The 20,428-nt window shown below is 44.0% G+C and overlaps 1 protein-coding gene across 6 annotated transcripts in view; it reads right to left on the bottom strand.

Moving 5' to 3' along the window:
* Positions 1-7,316: 7,316 nt before the first annotated feature.
* The window catches only part of DAAM2 (dishevelled associated activator of morphogenesis 2), a 189,276-nt gene continuing 176,164 nt past the window's right edge, over positions 7,317-20,428 (bottom strand). For all 6 annotated transcript variants that reach the window (XM_052683179.1, XM_052683171.1, XM_052683160.1 and 3 more), the window contains 2 exons: positions 15,099-15,269; positions 7,317-13,447 (listed from right to left, as the gene is read on the bottom strand). In XM_052683179.1, coding sequence (XP_052539139.1) covers positions 13,232-13,447; positions 15,099-15,269 — 387 coding nt within the window. In that variant the 3' untranslated portion in view covers positions 7,317-13,231. The remainder of the gene's footprint in view (positions 13,448-15,098; positions 15,270-20,428) is intronic.

Genomic DNA, 20,428 nt, shown 5'->3' with positions numbered 1-20,428 from the left:
GGATCTTAATTGGGTTCAGTGGAAACAGAAGTTGCTGCCAGGGCTGCTGTGATCCATGGCTTACAGGGAACATGGGCAGAGCTCGCCTGGCCCCTCAGGAAAGGGCCTTCACTAGAGTTCAGGGGAAAAAAAATCCCTCCAAATGAGTGATACCAGTGAAAGCCTCAAGCTGAGGCCAAGGAGGAGAGGAGATGGCTCAACCAGGCAGTTTGAGGAGAAGCAGGCAGTACCACGTCTATGGAAAATCCTCCCTGCTCTGGCAGCACTTGGAGAAGGGAAGCCACCAGCCAGCCCAAGGGGCAGCCAGCAATCCCCAGGCCTTGCTGCACATTTAAGTACTAAACCCAAAGAGGCACACAAAACCTATCCCTATTTCTCCCAAAAATGCTCCTGTTGAGGGCTGTGGGACAAAGCACAAGACATGGGAAGACCAGAATAAAGCCTCTTCAAGCATCCTGTCAGCAAATGACATGAGGATACTACATAATACTTTTTCCAAGCCACAGATTTCAAACCCGATTGCTACAAAGGCCCTCTGCCAGAGCTCACTCACACCTCTGTAATTAGGCACAGTCCATCCGCTCCTTCTGCTTTGAGGACACACTCAGTTGGCCTCTACCAATTCCTACTGCACCCAAGATGGGTTCTTCTGACCTCATTTCCTTAGAAGCACAGCATCCTGTCTTCTCAGTGCCATGCTGTCCCAGCAGCAGGAGGAAATCTGTTCTGCTCGCAGCAAAGCAAGCAGACAGCAGTCCGGATAATTTTGACATCGTTTGTTCCCTCTTATAGATTTTAGGTCCACCAGAGAAAGGCCATCACAGTAAGATCTTGCTCGGACTGGGAGCCTGAGAAGATCTCGCCTTGCTGATTCAGAGACACAGGGCTACCAAGACCTTATGCAACAGATGCCATGCAGGCATCTCAGAGCTGCTGAACCTGAGCGGTGCAAATGGGCTCTTGCGCTGGTAAAATGACTTTAACAGGATTTTCCAGCCAGTGAATGAGCTTTGAGAGACACACCCAGGACATTCAGCCATAAGCAACACAACTGCGTGCTGAAGGCTCTTGGCCAGCCAGACTGGGAGGGGTATTTAAACACAAGTTTCTTGCATTCATCTTTATAGCCTGCTGTTTTCCTCGCTGCTCACTTAGGATTCCTCAGAGCACATCCTTATGGGATGTCCCAGACACAGCTAAGGCATCGACAGTAACACTTAGTTGATCACTGGTAAACCTTAGCTTTTACAAACCTCTGCCAGAGAACTCTAGTTGAACCCCAGCAGCTGGAGGAGCTTTCATTTCCACTTCTCCAAAGCTGATACTTCAAGGTGTTTTTATTTCTTTTTAATCAGTGCACAAGACCAGCTCAGAAGGGGGTCGAAGGAGGAGAGAGAGGCAGAGTAGCCACTGTATCTGCACAAAGTAGTTCCACATGCAAGAGGAGCAGAGCTCAGCTCACTTGGTGTGTGTTTTGCAGTGTGGTTATGGGCCGTCATTCCACCTTGACAAAGCTGTTATTTATTTACTTAAAGACTTGCATTCCGTGGAAAAAGATGCCCCAAGATAGTACTGTGTTTCTAAAATTAAACCCAGCTGGCTGGATAAGGAGCAAGCAAGGAAGGACTCCCATGTTTCACTAGCAGCAGGAGCAGGTCTCCCCACATCCCAGGGCCTCCTCAGGCCCACTGAGCTGCTGCAGAACCAGACAAGTTTTCCCCATGCCCTCAGCCAAAAGAGTGGCAGCTCCCTGGGGCTTGGGTCACTTCATATGAGAGCAGGGATGCAACTGTGTCTGTCCTACAGTATGGGACAAGGCCTTAGTAAGAGTAATTGTACTTGCTTCTCTAAGGCCCCAGGAATGCTCTCACTCTGCTGCTGGAGAGAGGACATCCCATCAGATATCTGACACAAGTCAGTGTGTGGCCTTTTCACATTTAGTGTGGACAGGCTGCATTCATGGTCTTTGTATCTAATGGTCTTTGTATCTTATATCAAATCTAGCCAACATCTTCCTCCAACTCACGTGTCTCTTCACAAGCCTCACCCAGCTCTCTCTGCTGTAATCCGTTTTCACCAAAACCATTTATAGAAGGGAAGAACTCCAGTGCTTCTCCACCCTTGCCTGGCACCAGTAAGAATTTCCCCTGCTGACATGCTTTTGGCACCTGTTCCCCTGCTGACACGTGCACAGAGGCCATGTCTACATCAGCAAGGAGCTCGACTAGGAAACAAGTACATCAGCCTGTTGGAGCAGCTGGTGGTGGAGCTGCTGTTCAGGGGTTTTACAGGGGCCTACATTTAGCCTCATCCCTCAGACAAGATGTCTCCACACACGTGTGGCTGAAGCTCTCCAAAGGACAGGCCGCGCTCTGGTTGAGGCCTCTGGCCCTGTGAGGGGCAGGAGCACTTCCCAGGTGTTTGGGAAGCATAGTTCATGAGGATGGCAAAGGGAGGTCAGTGAGGGCCATGGGTGTAGTAGGCGACTGCGAGGATAGGCCCGAAATCTCTCTGCTCTGTACCATAGAGCTCGCATAGAGTGAGAGAAGAGAAATCTGACCCAGATCAGCAACGGAATCAATATGATGCTTGGAATGCTCATAGAGCCCCTGATCCACAGGTACACAAACCAGCACCCCGTTGGCCTCAGCACCATGTCCTGCTCTGGGCACAGGCTCTGCTCCTCAGCTGGGAGCAGATAGATGGCCCTTGGCATCACACAGCACTTGCGACCAAGGCAGGAAGGAAGGAGAGCAAGGTTCTTTCACTACAGGCCTGGACTGTGATCCAGGAGGACCTGACCACAGAGCATTGGGCCAGAACAACATTACCATGCTTGCTAAGTTATTCAAGTCATTGTTTGCAGATGGGAACACCAATCCATCCTTCCCATTGCTCTGTACACTAGGCAGCGAGCACCTGGAGATGGATCTGCAGGCCTGAGCACTCTTCATCTCTGTCACGCATTTGGAGAAGGCAACATTTGCCATCAAATTACCAAAGTTACTCTTAGCAGATGTGGCTTCTGCCCCCCAGCTTGTACCAGTTGCTTTATGTAAATGTCACTTTCCTGCCTAAGAAGGAGAAAAATCCACCTGCACTGAGGTGACACCTCAGTTTCAGTGAGTACAAAAGGCAGAAATATTCAGTGACAGTAAAGTTCTTTGCAGAGCTGATTGAAATTGCTGGCAGAAGTAAGAGAAAAGAAAGTTGGCCATCATTCCTGTAAGAAGCTCTTAGGAAAGAGCCTGCCCTTCATCAGAGCTCAACTATTTCTGTGATTATGTCCATCTGCCCATAATTATACTGATTCTGCTCTGTAACACACTGTCAGGACTACTGATCCATATCCAAACTCCTGCTGCCTTCCTGTCTGGATTAGGATGCCAGCTTGGGTTAAAAATTAGAGAGTGAAATTGCTTCAATATCTGATTTAGCCCCTTCCTCCTCCCATCCTGCTTTGGGTTTGGGATGTGCTGGTCAGCATCCCTCTGGGAGACAATTAATTAGGAACAGATCAGCAACTGGCAGCTGTCTCACAAGGACAACATCTCAGATATGGGACAAGCTGGAGTCTCCCACTTCGACCCTGGTGCAAGTCCAAGACATGCTTGCTTTTGCATCCCAGCACTGACATTCTGGGAGCTGGCAGACAATCAGCATCCCAAAGCCACAGCTAGCTCAGGTCCCAGTGCTACACTGCTTCAGCTCTGGAGCTGCTTCTGCAGTGAAAGGCTGTGTGTCCCTGCTGGCTCCAGAGGCAGCTTCAGCTCTGGAGCTGCTGAAATGGCCTTCTCTGTATTAAAGGAAAAGTTTTCATTCTAGAGACCAGAAGAAAGGATGTTCTGTTACCATTATTTTACAAGAGTAACATAGTGTGTGCAAGAATGTTCATATCAAGGATGCCACAGAGAAAGGGCAGCGAATCCTCCTGAGGCGAGGAAGCTGTAGGCCGCCATGAGGCCTTCCCTCTGCCTTCTCTGCTCTGGGAGGAACAAAGCAAGGACTTCAGCTGCTCCTCATCTGTCTTGCCCTCCAGACTCTTTGCCATCTTTGTAGCCTTCTTTTGTATGCTCTGGTCCTGCAGAGACATGTGCCTGCCCAGGTGCAAGAGCACTGACAGCAGGCATGGAGGGTTGTCTGGCACCTCTTTCCTCACCCCCAGTGACCACACACTGTGGGAGACCCCAGGGAGAGGCAGTAAGGGAGATGGAACTCCTCACCACATTCATGTCATTTTACATACTTTGATTATGGCTAGAAAGAGTTTTTTCTTTTGAATTAGGAAGATCTTCATTAATTGAGCACAGGAATAAAGAGGGGAGCTCAGCTCTGAGATTGTTGGACACATATTTGTCCTTAAAAAAGCAAAAATTTACCCTTTAGAAGAATCCTATTTGTGTTTCCTTTCTAAGAGGCTTTTTCCTTTCAAAGGAGCACTGGGAGGATGATTGGTATTTCTATTACTAGATCATTTTTGAAGCCTGAATTCTACTCCAATACTATTTTGATTTATAACTGTAAAAATAAAAATAAATAAAACCACATTTTCTGAAACAGACAGAAGAATTACTTGGGAGTGGGGATGAATATTTTAGCTCTGTCTCCCTGTTAACCATTGACCAGAAAGGCAACAGCAGTTCTGAGAGGCCAAGTTGCCAACCACTTTTCCAGCATCAGAGCTGATTCTGTGCACAATGGCAGCACTGGAAGGAGATCCTTGAGGACCTTCACCCAAGTGAAGGGTCTGTGGATACCTCAAGAAACTTGAGTGCCTCTGAGGGACAGGGCAGTCACACTGATCCTAGGTGAATTCAGGAAAGACCCTCATTCCACCACATGCAGCCAGGAGGACACATTAGACATGTCTGTCCCAACCTTCCAGGCAAGAAGCTGACACATGGAAGAGGAAGCATAAGCTTCAGACAAGGCATACTCAGCACCCTGCTTTCAAATAACAGTGAATACTCAAGGTGACAGTTTCTTCTCATAGGCTCGACCCATAATTTGGTGTTTGAAATCAAACTAAATCCACACTAAACTTTGGTTAGTCTCCCTACTACTTTAATCAACCTTGATATGCATTTTATTATATGTTTTTATACCTTTTTTTTCTTCTTGCCCGGAAACATCAAGATAAAAACCAGGTATGCCAGACTGACATCCTACCCTGTTTTATTCCTCATCTGTTTCATTCCCTCATGAAGGCACATTTGAATAAGACATTTAGCTTTCTTAATTGGTCTCTACACTGCTATCTTATACAAAAATTCATTCTGCCAGACTAAGGTTCCGAAGAGCAGAGCATCCCACCCCAGCTTCCACAAAAAATTTAGCAGTCTACAAACAGCATCACCCTCATTTCCTCCAACCAATCTGCACTGAGACCAATGGAGATAGGAAAAAAGAGAAAGATAAAAGACGACCCTCCTGCTGAACGTCTGACCAAAGAAGAGATAAATAACAACTATGTCTCAGAGACAACAGCAAGAAGCCCCTTAGCTAAAGAAACACTAAATAAATAAATAAAATCTAGCTCAACAACCTTGAAACTCAAATTTTGGACTTCTGAGGGGGATGAAAAGGGCAAAAGTAATTTATTATTTTGTTACCAGGCAACAGAATGCAGTTCCCCAAGGGCCAAGCAGATTTCTCCCAGAAGATACTATATCTGCTATGACAGAGATAAAAGTCATCTTTGTTTAAACAGAAGCCAAAGGTCAAAGAAAGGAGAAACCAATGAATAATAGATCTTCAGAGTTACCCAGCACGACAGAAAAGCTCCCCTTATCCTCCTCCTCACTGCCCCTCATTCAGGACAGCAAAACCCTGACACTATTTTTGCTCAGAAAGAAAAGCCAGAAGGCACTTACCTTGCTTCTACGCAGCAGTGACGAAAAGCGGCAGTCTATAGCCACAAGAAGCCAGATGGGAAGATTAAAAGAAGCATCTGCACCAAAGCCACCCTGTAGGGGAGAGCAGCAGCTCTTCACTGCATTCTCCAACACCAGTCAAAATAGAAGAGAAAAAAAAGATCTTCGTATAACTTAAGCAGATACCTCTTTGTTTGCTCAGTGCAGCCAGAATTCAAATGTTGCTGGGCTTGATCTCCAACAATAGGAAAAGCAATGGCTTTGCCTTCTTTACTGCAACCCAGCTGCTAGAGAAGAGACAAGGTAGATTCCTGTATTGTCATCTTCCCTCTGCCAACCTCACATCTTACATGGATTTCAGAAACAGCCTTCCCTTGCATCTGTAAAACACGAACCTTGTAGCCAGGCTCAGCCACGTCTGAATCAGACCAAAGACAGAGAAACTGAAAGCCCTTTCAACACAAAATGAGTCTTTCCACACAGCACTCAGAGCCCCACCTGCTGCCTGTTTGCCCTCAACCTGTGCAAGCAATTATACCCTATTTGCTTTTGTTCGTTGCCATGATCCTTCTCACCTGAGAGCCACAACCAAGAGCTGGGGCTTTGAGATCCCATGTACTGCAGAAACATACTGTGCAGCCTGATCTAAGCTAGGCATGAGATTTGCCAGAGCTCACAGTTAGAACATCACACTTTCATGATAGCAGATAACCATGAAAATTTGTGGCTTAAGGAGGAATGTTGTCAGTGACCAATTTATGTGATCAGAGACAAGGAGATTAATGTGTAAGTGAAACAGCTGCATGCTGAGTGTCTAAAGTAAAAACAACATTCTGCCCTTGAGCTCCAAGGAATTCCTTAGCTTGTCCCTTGATTCACCCACTATTCAAGTGCACACAAATTAGCCCCAGCCTTCACATACCTCCTGCTTGCCCCGCTGTGCTGTACCCAACTTCTCTCCCTCTCACCTCCCACGTCTCTGAAGCTGGCTTTCCTGGATTCCTTTCATCTAGCCTTATTGAACTCCTTCCTTTGAAGCCATCCTTTCTTACCCTCTTCTCCTCTCACTCACACTCTTCCTCTGAGGATGCTGCTCAGATAAGCAAGTTTATGGCCAGCACTGCAGCCTTACATGCTGTTGTACGAGTGTGTCCACACGTAGATTATGAGCTCTGAGATAGCAAAACTGATGTGGTGGGTTTTTTTGTTCTTTAAGTGAACTCCAGTGTTCCCTATGCTCTTCTACCTTCCTGCCAGAACTATCTCTGAAATTTCTCACCAGCTCTGCAGTGACTGCATCACTGAAGAACTACATGCTCTCAATCAAATTAAATTAAAGACCCAGAGCCAAGAAAAACAGTGTACTAAGACTCCAACTCACCTGTAATGCTGTCCAGCAAAAGCACAGAAAATACAACTACAAATAAATTTACTGAGACGCAGTGGGGGCAATATATCTTTAATTTTTTTGCTTTTGTTTTTTAGTATTACAGTATATTCTTATAAAAAGATACAGATAAAAAGGACACTACAGGATTTGTACATTTAATTCACTTATAGTCTTAAACTGACTAAGAAATGAGGATACGCCAAGGCATTACAGCAGCACACAACCTCCCACATCAGTAAGCAGCACTATACTTTCCAGCTCGGCAGGCAGGGACACCTCCAAAAATGATCTGGAAGTTTCAAACTGAGCAGGCTGGCAGAGGAGGAAAATGGCTGAATACAGTCTGGAAGGGAGAAACATTGAGCGTGGCTCGGGTACCTGATCTCCTCCTACAATCCTAAAACAGCAAAGGCTTTTGAAAAGAGTGTTTAGGGGCAAGACTGAAGATGGTAAACAGTGTAGGGGGGGTGGGTTGTCAATAGCCCATCATAGAGGCTTTTCTAGATCAGCTGAGTGAGAGCTCCAACTGTTGAACAGCTGAAAGGACCAAGCCCTTTGAAAGCTTTGTAGAATATCTTCTCAACAGCTAAAGCTGTTTACAAGGGGAGTTCTGATCCAGATGTTGCTTTAAATAATGTTGGTGTTAAACACTGTACTGGGTATACTGGATCTATTCCACATTAACACCAGCATCAGAAGACTGGTTTAGAATATCTGTTAAGCATCCAGACTCAAAATGAGGTGCCATAACAGCTTTCTAGTCTAATGACATCCTTCTCAGCATAATCTGGCCAGCTTTAGGAGAATCTGCTCATCCAAACTACTCAGAGCAGTAAATAGCTTTAATATCTACACCTATATTTTCAGTTGGCCAAATTATGTTACTCAAGATGGCCTTTTCCACCTTTGATAAGGAAAGTAAGAGTGGCCAACAGCAGCTAAGTGTTTGAATGGCAGGCAACCAGAAATCTTCCTAGTTCGGTACAGAAGCCAAAGAGCTGTAGCTAAACATGTGTTATTGCTAGAGACTCCACAGAGAGAAAACCAAACAGCCAAAAAACATTGCTTACCCAGATACTCTGAGGAAGTAGAGTGGAGAGCGAAATCAGAGGGAATCCTTTCTTCCTTGGCTTGTCACAGTTTGTTTCACCAACATGTAAACTCTGGTAAGAGTACGATCCATACTTGTACACCTATTTCACCCAGCTTCTCTGGCATTACATGCAGAATTTGAGTTGGAGGTTGAAATTTGAGTTAGCAAATTTGTGTAGCTTAACTCTTCTCAATATTCCCACCACGATTCATGACAAGAAAACGGTTGTTTTTAGAAAGTATTCTGAAATAACCTACTTGCATTAATTCACCACATGCTTTAAAAGACATGCTTTTCCAAGTCAATGATTATTAGGGCAGAGTGATTCGTATGAAAGCAAAAGTGAAGTTCTTCCTTGCCTCCCTTCCCACACCAAAGCTGCTCCCACACCACCCCATTCCCTGCTCAGCTTGCTGCAGAATGGCCATGCCGGCTGTCTAGCTGGTGTAATGCCCTGGCACGGTCTCAAGAGTCTTTGCTGTAATGCAGTGTATACATACAAACATAGCAAACTAAAATAAGGCAAAATAAATAGAGGTGTCAGATTTACAGGTTCCCCTTAGAGATTCCTAAAACCATTAAAAAAAAAAAAAAATCATTTAACCCCCAAACAAAAAAGAAAAAAAAAACAAACAAACAAACACAAAACAACCAACCCAGAAACAAAACTGCATATATCATGTACATCATCAACTGTACAACTGATTTCCTTTCCCCTCAAGGAAACTCCTGACACAAGCTTCTCCCGTACAACCCAGCTCAGAGTGCGAGCTTTCCTAAAAAAGAGGGAAGATGCAGCCAATGGAGCTGACCATTACAGAAACACCCGCTCCACAGCCTTCCATCAGGGCCCCTCACGATGCCTTTCCCTTCCTCAAACATTGTGAACACATTACAGAAATGCTTCTGAAGGATGCCCAAGCTGTCTCTCTAGTGGAGAGTCTCTCATCCCTGAATATTAGTCCTACTTCTGCTCTTGTAGGGAACCAGTGCCCGGACCATAGCTGTGCTGCAAAGCATGGAAGGGCCTTGCTGCCCTGAAGTCACTTCACTTTGTAGCATTTTCAGAGACTTACGGACAACTGAGAAGAATGACAAAGAGCAAAGGGAGTGGGGGGTGTGGGGGGAAGTTCTGCAGTCTTTTCAAGGGTCATCCTAATGCAATCTGCTTAAGAGCAATGCAAAGACACATAAGTAAGTGAAGAAGCATTAGATCTCTATAGACAAGGTTTGGAGAATTAGAAAGTACCTCCTCTTCTAGGTGTGAAGAACTTCATAAAATTAGCAACAACTACATTTCTCTAGGAAAAGTATGAAGTAGAACAAGCCCTCAATTATAACCTTTTTCATATTTCCTCCTTTTTTACTTAAAATGCTGGTGCTAAGCACAGCTGCAGGGACAGCAGCAGACCTTAGTTCTTCTCTGTCCCTCAGAATACGATAAAGAAGTTTTGCCTTAATGTAATGCCTCATGACTGCTTGCAATGCCCACCCAGGCTACAGAGGCACTAGAGGACAAGGATTAGATTTTCCTGCCTTTTTTGGCACTTAGCAACTCAATCAAAACTGCACATGAGGAACAGAGCATAGCTGCACTCGCAGCATGCCAGAAACTCCAAGCAGGGATGAACTTGGCTTTGCAAAAAATCTGAAGTTGGGCCCTAGAGCAGATCCAACTACGTCCTTATCTACTGTGGCCAGCTTCATCTCTTAGAGCAGAAGTATTAATGGGACTGTCTGCTTGTCACCACCTAGATGAAATCACTGCTTGCCTCAGTGAGTAACCAAGCTTTTCCACAATGCTTTTCATGAACATTCACCAAGCAGTGAACAGCCAGGGGAGACCGTTCAGCATGCTGAAAGAAACCTTCAGCCACCACCACTGATTCAAAACAAAAGTCTGGGGCCCTTGAGTGCTAAGAAAGTTGAGCTGCAATGAACCGGGGGCGTGACTCTGGGTTTTCTTTCACTTCCAGTAATGTATCTCACAGCTGATTTATTGGAGTTGCACAGTCTCTTATTACTTGTGTATATATCGAGGGGGTGGCAAGGCTACAGCAGCTTTCTCTGACTGTCACTGTGACTGGAGCACTGCGTACCATCATATAACTTTTCATATCACGGCTGAACTGTGTACACAAATGGACAGGGAGATTATCACTCTCTCTGCTTTTGCTACATTTATGGCCTGGCAAAGTGACTTCAGTTTCAAAAAGTACACCGTGAACCTGGTTTGAAAAATACTGGGGGGGGGAATGCTGTATTTATATTCAAAGGTTTTGCCCTGAGGTGTTTCTTCTATAACAGAACTGCCTTCCTGACAGTCTGCCACACTGAACAAGTACCTGGGGAGCAAGCAAGCAGCCATAAGTTGGACAGAGCCACAGGTCACATCTTGCACCAGAGCTGACCTTGGCACTGGCACTACACTTGAACTTCTGAGTGAGTCCTAAAACCAAGGAGAACAAAGAGGGGGGAAATCTACAATGTTCTAATCCCTGAAAGTATCATCTTTGGAATTCAGGGATTATCCAAATCTAAACTCCACTGTATACCAATTTGGCACATATTACCACCTCTCATATGGCTTATGTGGCATAGATTATATGGCATGCTTCAAAACACGACAAACAAAAAAAGGGCTGAGATATGGCATGTCTACTTTGGGGAGCAGCAAGGAGCTTGTTAATATAAATTACAAGAGACATTTCTAAAAATCCACTTTGTAATTTAAAATAAAAATGCTTATAAAAGTGAGAGTTAAACTTTCAAAAACCTTTATGAAATACAGTCTTTCTTCTACAAGGTGCTTGTGTCTGCTGCAATGGTATTGCTGTTAATAGCTAATCCCAGAAGGGCGATGGGATAATAAGGGAGGAGAATGCACCCAGCTCTTGTAAGATACCAGCTCTTTACGATGAGTGTTATACAGAGGCGTGGCAGTCTGGAATGTTGTAAATAGGGAAACTGTAGGGTGGGAGTCTCAAAATTCAGTAAACAGTGGAACATTAGAGTTTAACAATTCTAAATTTTTTCTTCTTTCCATAGTTTACATAATTATTTTAGTGTTTGGAAAACCACCGCTGTTGGCTTCTCCAATATTGGTAGTGTGTAATACTGATCGGGCAGCATGTATGGCAGAAGTTCTATTCTGCAGACTCAGTGCTGAGCCTGAGGTTAAGTGACATTCACAGAGATACAGAACCAAAATACTAAAGTGACTAATGGAACTTTTTCCATTTCCCTGGGATTCCTTGACACTTTGTGATGTTTACTGTTGATATATAGTTTGTAAATGTAGGCCTCTCTTCTCAAATGCTGTTTCCTTCTTGTCTAAGAAGAAGAATCCATCACAATTTATTTATTTTCATTTTTCTCTCTCCAGAGTTGATAATCAAAAGGAATGACAAGATTGAAGAAACAAAAAAATGACAAAAAAAGGGTCATGGGAGCCCACAGAATTGAATCCCCTTCCAAGAGCCATGAAGATAAATCAAATTTAGAATTCAAGCATCTTCTTGGGGTTATCTGCTTTTTCACTGTGTGCTTTGTAGGTGCAGTGTAAACGCAAATTTCTTTTTTTCTTATGAATTAACCCGTTTCCAAAGCCTGCTTCACTTACACGACGTTGTGTCCTCCTGGAAAAAAAAATCTCCATTTTCCTTATGGAACCTTCCATTGGTTCATGCTAAGTAATCCCTTCTAAATGAAAAAGGCTGTGGCCTGTACAGCTCTCCTTTGACATCACTGATATCTTACTGAACTATGTGATTACCCTAGATAGGATTGAGGTGCATGCAATAAATCATCCTGCTATGCAGAAAGACCAGTCCATTCCCACAGCAGTTGCAGCCTGTATCAAGTGGAAAAGAAGTCTTACTTCTTGCAGCTTGCAGTCCCATTTGCTTTTTGCCCACTTGTGACCTGTGAATGATACTCAGGAGCTTCCAATTTCCATCGGGCTGCACTAAGGAATCTTGCACACATGGATAAGAAATGTTCAGCTTTTTCCTTCCCACACTCCAGCAATTACAACAGGCTCCACATCCATCCAGGTGAAATCCCAACCTGTTAGTGGCACAGTTTTCTAAACAAAAGCCACAACTTCTTTCCTAGTAGATGAATTTCAGAACTTTGAGGCTCAACCATCAATATATTCCAGAAAACTGTTTCTAGAAAAGCAGAATCCAAAAGACTTTGGCAAAGTATTTTATGTCAATCCTGATTTTCGAATTCCATTTTGTTCCAACTTCCTTCTGAACATCACTTGCTTTTGGACAGTATAGGCCATACAAAAACACTATACAGAATATGAGATCAAAAGCATTTTTCAAATGCTGATCAATGGCTTATAAAATCCAATTCTGGGAGGGACCTTGTAACCTCAAGAACTACATCTTGACAAGACCCTGAAGGCCAGTATAGCTACTGAAGAAGCAACAGGTATTTACCAAACTGTTCTGAAATTAGTCTTGCTTATTATCAGCAAGATGGAGATTATAGTTCATTTTCACTTTGGCACACAGAAAATTATCCTTCTCCAGCCACAAGGCTGTCTGCAAGGCCCAGTATTTTCTGTCATCATCATGAGGCCTTTCATGACACAATCAACTCCCAGAAGCAAATCTGTCAGGTCTGCACGGCCCAGTCACAGACCCTGCTGGCTCCACAGAGGCACTTTTATAACGGTTCAAATTTGGAGCGCAGAGGAGGGATGAGAGGAAAGCTGATCAATGGAAAGGTAATGTCTCTACCCACAGACCGAAGAAATCCTTTGGGGCAGCTGTCAGCCAGGCGCCATTGCACACATTCATCTTCCTTGTTCTGCTCTTTTTCTTCACTTATTTTGGTTGATTATTTTTCTTTCTCTTGTAATTAATAATTTAGTTTTGTCACCACCCGCTCCCGGCTTGTCTCTAAGCCTTGGTTCCCCGAACGCTTGCGATTACGCTTGAGTTTGGATAAGTCCTTGTCAAAGACTTCTCCTGACCTCAACGCTGACACCAGGTCATCAAACTCCCCAGTCTCTTCAGAAATGCTTCCTGCTTTTGCTTTCTTTTGGCGCCTCTCTTTTTCCCTCTGCTCTTTCAGCTGTGGAGAAAGAGGAAGGTCTTTAGGATTCACTGACCGAGATGCCAGATCACTACAGACATTGTGTTATGGAGCATCTAAAACGTGTTAGTACTGTTTGGAAATAAAAGGATCAGGATCCTACCCGTAAGGCCGTCATGTGTTCCAAGGGCAACAGAGACCATACTGCGCTTCCTTACTCTTGCTTAGGTGAGCAGAGAGCACAAGAGGTGAGGAATGAGCAGCATCATCTGCTTGCCTCACATTACCACCCCAGGGCGAAGAGTACCAGCTGTGCTCACATTATCTAACCTGGTGAGTTTAAAGTTAGTCTGGATGTTTCTGCACAAACCAGTCACCATTAGAATCACAAACAGCTTTGCTTGTAGGGCATAGATAGTCATATTCAAACAGGCAGAAAGGTCATGTTCCTTCAGAAGGAGAAAAATAAGAAGTGGAATTCATCAGATGGCCACAAGCTAAACATACTAGACAAGAAAAATAGCGTAGCATGTTGTGGAGATGGGGAAAAGAAAGAATATTGCCTTGAGTCCAGAAAGAGAAAGTGATTATAAATAGAAACAGCAATGAAACAGGACTGCTGATTTTACCATTTCACCAGGGAGCTCAATTATCCTACACACTACTCAGCTCCAAGATTAGTGGAAGTACTAAGGCACAGCTATGGCTCTCAGGATGCAGGTGGCTCACCTTGCAGTAGTCCCATGTTGCAGGAGAATTCTTCTCATAAGCAAACAGCAACTGCTCAGTACATCAGGCCTACTAAAGCTTCTTAGAGCTTTAACAGGGGCTCCTACACTTTCTCTGCTGGCTGAGAGGAAACTTGAGACTAAATCTTGGCCTTTTATCTCTGTGTCCAACAGTTCCAAGAAGTCTGCTGGCATCCTAGAGTTCTACCTCTTTCCTCTTCTGAAAGGAGTAAAAGGGTTCTTTTGGCAAAGCAAACTTCACAAGTAGCAATTGCCTTCAGTTAGGAGCCAGGCAACAGCCGAGGTTAAACTGTTGGCAGGGTGGAAGGACGAGGGAAAAGCTGGGCTGTTCTCACTTTCAGGAAAGCCTGAGATTAGAAGGGGAGGCTGGTTCACATGAACCCTTGGGGCTATACACATTGGTCTCCAAGAGCAAAATCAACAATGCAGAAAAGCTCACTTGCCTCATCAAGGTCTAACACAGCCTCTGTAATCAAGGCATTAAGGCTGCCAGTGCAGACTACAGCAGGGTATTTACTGTCACCGTACACTGTCAGGGAACAAGAACACAGCAGATGATACAGTCTGAGTGGAAGCTGCCCAGCTGGCAGGACCTCACTCCAAGAACTTTTACACAGAGCAAGCAGTCTGAAAGCAGGCAGACTAGCTCCATGAAGGGACAGCACCATCTTGCAAAGTATCTTGACAGAAAAAATAGGACTAGATTTGGATATTTGAACTCAAAAGAAGAGAGATTTAGAAGCCAAACTGCAAGTATTCTTCTTTGACAGCCTCCAGGAAAAATGCCATCATTTGTGAAGAGAAAGATGACAAAGAGGTGGCAAAGGAAAGGACATAAAACAGTGACAGGGCATCTGCACTTGAACTGCCTTTGTCAACGTTTCTCTCCAAGAAATGAACAGATGATGAAGTAAAACGCTTTCTTTTGCCCAAGTTCTCACCATGGCTTCCATGCGTGCCCTGCGCTCCTCTTCTTCCTTTTTCTTCCTCATATTCTCCAGATCTTGCTTTGCCTCTGCAAATGACTGTAAGAAAGTGTCAAAGATGCCAAAAAATTCATCCGGCTGCATCTTGCCCTCATTTTCTCCAAAATGCTTCAGAGCCTTGGCGTACTGTCAAAGGGGCAGAAAACACAAAAGCAACAATTAGGCAGGCAATCCACTGAAGACAGTGAGGAAAGCTTATGCATAACTACACATGTAATTCAGTACCCCCTGAGTGTTCACGTGCAGAGAAGAAACTGCCTCCCCATGCAGTAACCAAAGTGCCTCTATTACGGCAGGTGCCCGTGTCCTGAAGAATCTGCTCTATTGGTCATTCTTTGGGCAACACAGGACAATGGTAGTGGGGAGCACTATCTATCCACTCACATTAGAAAAAAGTATTCAATGCCTGAGGCTGATGGAGCTATTTCAGAGAGCGACCATCTGGCCACATCTCAGCTGCAGCTGTGGGTCAGCAGGGGCATGAAAGGCAACAAGCTAGTTGGGGAACAACTACCAAACAAGTAATTCTAGTTCGTCCTAGCCAATCTAGCCCTTCCACCTTCTCTTTCCCCCTCAATTTCACTTTTAAAAGGGCCAGATTTGATATTTTGTATAATAACGTTCTAGCCTATCCTCTCAGGAGCCTTCTACTACGTCATCCATCACTCTGGAATCCTGAGTCAGTGTTGCCTAGGAGAGAGGAGACTATGGACAGACACAGCATGAGAGAGGGACAAGGAAAGCAGCCAGGGCTGCAGGGCAAACTTAAAAGAGTGAATACATCACAAATGGCTTTTATTTTAATAGGGAAATGTTGAGATTGCAGGACATGTGGAGAGAGCCAACTGGCAGGACTTCAGTCACAGGGCTGTCCTGATCTGGGTATGGTAAATTTGCAGCAACCCTGGCTCTTGGACACAAGTCCTGCAGTACTTGTACTCTCTTCTTTGCTCCCTCACACTCGCAAACATGCCCCTGTACTCACCCAGATGTAACTCAACTGCATGCACAGATAGTCTGCATACAGCACATATGCCCATATCTACTCTTATATAGCCATACACATCCCAAAACTGCATCACTGTCCAACCACCCTCTCTCATACACCTTTGCACTGCAACTGACAGAACTAGAGATACACTCCTGATTCTAACGCTGCCCCAATGTGCAGTTCCCCTAGCACCTTCATGCACCAGCTCTGAAAAACACAGCATCCTCACAGACATCCCTGCTCACCAAAACAAAACCAGTCTTTCCCAAGCAATGGACTGGTTTCCAATAATCTTCTGTGTCTATTCAGTTCATACCACGACAGCCCAGCTTCCCTTTCCTTAGGTGCTCTTGCAGAATGGAAAAGAATAAGAACAGTCCAGGCTCAGATCCCAAGCATAAAATGAATTTGGAAGCAGGACTTATGAAACCCTCTGGCTCCGTACCAGGTAAAGCACAAACAATGTCTCCCAGTTAACTGCAGGGGGAAGAAATCTCCAAGGAAAGCAGCTTCCTTCTGGCACAGCCTGAGATATCCAGCATCTCCCCTCCACTGCTTTCACTGCCAGGCCCACAAAGCAGTTTGAAGCTTTTTTTTTTTTTTTTTTTCTTTATAAAGGCTGTGTTCTCAGCCAGAAACAAACAAAGAAACTCAAAGTATCTGGGGAAAAAAAAAAAAAAAAAAAAAAAAAGCATTGGAAGGAATGCAAGTTGCTTTGAGCTACCAAACATGGCAGGAGTTGAAGGAAGCACTACAGCAGCAGCAAGTCATGGAGGGATTTCAGAATATGGAAATAGCAACAGACTACTTCTCTGTTTAACTCTGTTCACTGAAACCTCTGAAGACATATATACATGTGGACACACCTACTACCTCTGTCTTCCTCTCTATATTCTTTCAATATATGTCTACTTAAATATACTGCCACAGCTGCCTGAGCACACAGAGGTCACAGTAGGTGTGCTATCTGGAATCCTTTCTCACTTAACTTGTGGTTAATCCCTATGAAAACTGAAAGAAAAAAAGAAAAAAAAAAAGGACAAATTCAAATTATGAGCAACAATTGCAGTTAGCAGCTAGGAGGAAGGCTTATTAGCCCCACAGGGCTTTCCTAGTCTTTTAAGTTAGGAGGCTGAGGAGAGGGTCATTGTCTGAGGATCTTGGATGCTACATATATGGAAGTCTCCATTAGAGGGTGGTGTCGTCTGCAAATATTCTGCATGTAGTCTGCCACCATCTGCCAGCGCCAGCTAATTCTTGCCACAGAGGGGCTTTTGACATTGTGTCCTCCTTGCCACATAAAGGAGGAAAAGTACTGATGTGCTGGAAGGACCAAACAACCTAGGAGCCCTCCAGAGAAGCTCATGAATATAAAGTGTCTACGACAGACCACTCTGCTTTTATTCCTCCTTGTGTTTCTTCCATCACATGTGCTCTGTCGAAGTATCTGTGCAGGATGAGGGTCAGAGTGCTGCACAGTACCTAACAGCTGCCCTCCTGGCTCAGGGCACTCCAGGCAGAGGAGTATTGAGCAACCTTAGCAGTTCTGAACCTCAGCACACTTTTCTGCTATCTGCCACAAATTTTGTGTGATCCTGCATAAGTATTCAGCTGCTCCAGGTGCAGACTGCCTCCCTGTATAACACTGCATAGTCTGCAAAATAGGTAGCGCAGTTCTCATGCACAACACTTGCCCCATCTCTGGAGGCATTCAAGGTCAGAATAGAATGGAGCCCCAGGCCACCTGAGCTGATGGGTGGCAACCCTGCCCATGGCAGGGGGCTGGAGCTTGATGATCTTTAAGGTCCTTTTCAACATATGCCATTCTATAATTCTATGATTCCCAGAATTCTGTGATGTGCTATAATATCACAGAGCAGAGTTTGAAACTTGCTTATTCCATAAGTCATTTGGGGACAGATGGCATACAAAAGCAAGATGGAAAATTGTTTCAGTTTCATGTAATAAAGGTATATATATACCTTTATGGTATATCTTTTTTTCATTAAAAAATTCATTTCCACACCATTAGGGACCCCAAGCTCCATGATATAACAGGTCTGTAAGCTCAGTGCCAGCCCTGCTCCCTCTGCCAAACTTTCCACTGAATTCATCCCTTTGCCAAAGCAAATCGCTTAGACAGTTGTTTATTTTAAAAAGCTATTTCATCAAGGAGAGGAAAAGCAGGACAGCAGTGTGCAAACTCTTGGCTCTGCTTGCCACTGAAATGTTAAACAGTGGCAGAGGAGCACTGGAAATGGGGTTCTGTGAGGAGGAGGAAAAAAAGCTACAACAAAAATTTCCCACTGTCTGTGCTGTCCACTATCAGTGGAGAAGCCAATGCAAAAACGAATTATATCATGCAACATGAACCGTCTTCCCCAGACAATAATCCTGAGTTTGCTGTTGCAAAGACTCCAATCTGCACCAAGGCAGTTCAGATAAAATTCTGCTCTGTGTATGGGGCAGATGCAGATCAGTTAATAGAAAGAGACTCACTAATCTCAGGCAGGACTGTGCCCAGCTCTCTTTGCAACTTCAGATCTCTAAAAGGATTCTCCCAGGAGTTGAATGGTAACTCTGGAAGTACCTACATTGTAATCTGGACACAAGCGCTATAGACATTTCTGATATATTATGTTCCATCTTGCCCTGAATCTGCAGTTCTACACACAGGAGCTACACAATTTATGTACCAAATGGTTGTTTCTGACAGCAGGCTGTAGTGCCTGCCCATAAACGTACCCTGCCCTGACTTCCTCAGTCTCTGACCCAACCTCTTCCTTATCCACCGGCCTCAGAGTCTGACAGAAAACACCAGTCTCTAAAAACGAATGACTGAAGAGCACAGTAAATGGCATTTAGAGTGCAGTATTTCATTATTTTCATAACATTCTGCCATTAATGGCTATTTTCTTAAACGGATTTTGGCTTTCACCTCCTTGCTGCTCTTCAAAACAGTTACTACATGTGCTAAGCTTATTAAATGCACGTGCAGATTCCGAATTCAAGTCTCTCCCATGATAAATATAAACACTCTGACTCACAGTAGATGTCATGAGAAAATCTGGAGATGGACACTTTTCCTACCCTCCCCATCAGCCCTGCCTGGACTGAAACCTCCCTTGTGCCTCTGTAGAGCAACATAGGCTTGATTTTCAAAATGAAGCCCCAACCCCCTTTGGAGTCATGCAGCTACAACATGACTACCAACTATATAGGAATGATACTACCTTATTAAGCTGACAGCTCTTCTAGGAGGATCCAAAACACTTCACAAATGGGTTTGTTATAAACCTCACACAAAGTAGAAGAGTTATAAAGCAATAGTTATGTCCATATCTGTCAGCATTCAATGATACTGTAAAGTTTCATGTAGGGCAAATGTCACTATATTCAAGTAAGAAAATAAAATTCACACAATGGGAAGACACTGTTACTCCCCTTGGACATTTTCTTTGCTTCCCCACAGGAAACTAAGAGAAGAATTTTCACACGCACAAAAAAAAAAAAAAAAAAAAAAAAAAAATCTACTTTTTTTTTCCTGAAATGAGAAAGTCAGCTTTTTGTCTGCTAAAACATGTAAAAAGTGGTGAAAAGAATTTCACTTTCTCCTGCCCACAACTTCCAGTTTATGGGAAATGGCAAAAAGCATTATCCCTTGATCTAATCTATATATTCCTTTATAAAGTGGTATTGAAAGTGAGAAGAACACAAAAAGAACAAGAACCAGCTGTGCTGGGGAGCCTATTTAAAAAGTAGGTCTAAGTTTTCAATCACTTCTTCACTCCGCCATCTGTTTACTGCATGAAGATAAGTACAGTTACAAAGCTTCCGCTGCAAACACGGATGTCTCCATCTGACAATTTGGCCCTTTAAGTTTAAAATATCACTTCTTCCCCATGACCACTAGCAGTAAATAATCCTGTTTCAGAAAGAAAGCCCCCCAAAAAAAAGAAAAAACCAAAAGTGTGGGATTGTGATAAATATCCTCCATAGAGAAGGCCAGTACCACACCTTGTAATGGAGGGTTTCCAAAACTTCAATACTGAAATGATTTTTGCCTGTACACAATATTCCAAAAATAAAAGCTTCCCAGGTTTGAAAAGATAATTTGTATTGTTTTAAATGCCAGCTGAGGAAACATGGCTCCGATTAACTCATGGCAATCAATTAGCCACATCTATATTTAGAAAGATATCCAACTCCAGCTGTTAAAACTAGGACTTCATTATTATTAATAAATCTGTGAACCAGACAAATTCTTCCTGGGCCCCTTTACATGTTTTTAAAA

The sequence above is a fragment of the Tympanuchus pallidicinctus genome, unplaced genomic scaffold (assembly GCF_026119805.1).
Source record: "Tympanuchus pallidicinctus isolate F22 unplaced genomic scaffold, pur_lepc_1.0 scaffold1, whole genome shotgun sequence".
Classification (NCBI taxonomy): Eukaryota; Metazoa; Chordata; class Aves; order Galliformes; family Phasianidae; genus Tympanuchus; species Tympanuchus pallidicinctus.
Note: the sequence above shows the minus strand (reverse complement) of the source record. Positions and strands in the feature narration are given on the sequence as shown.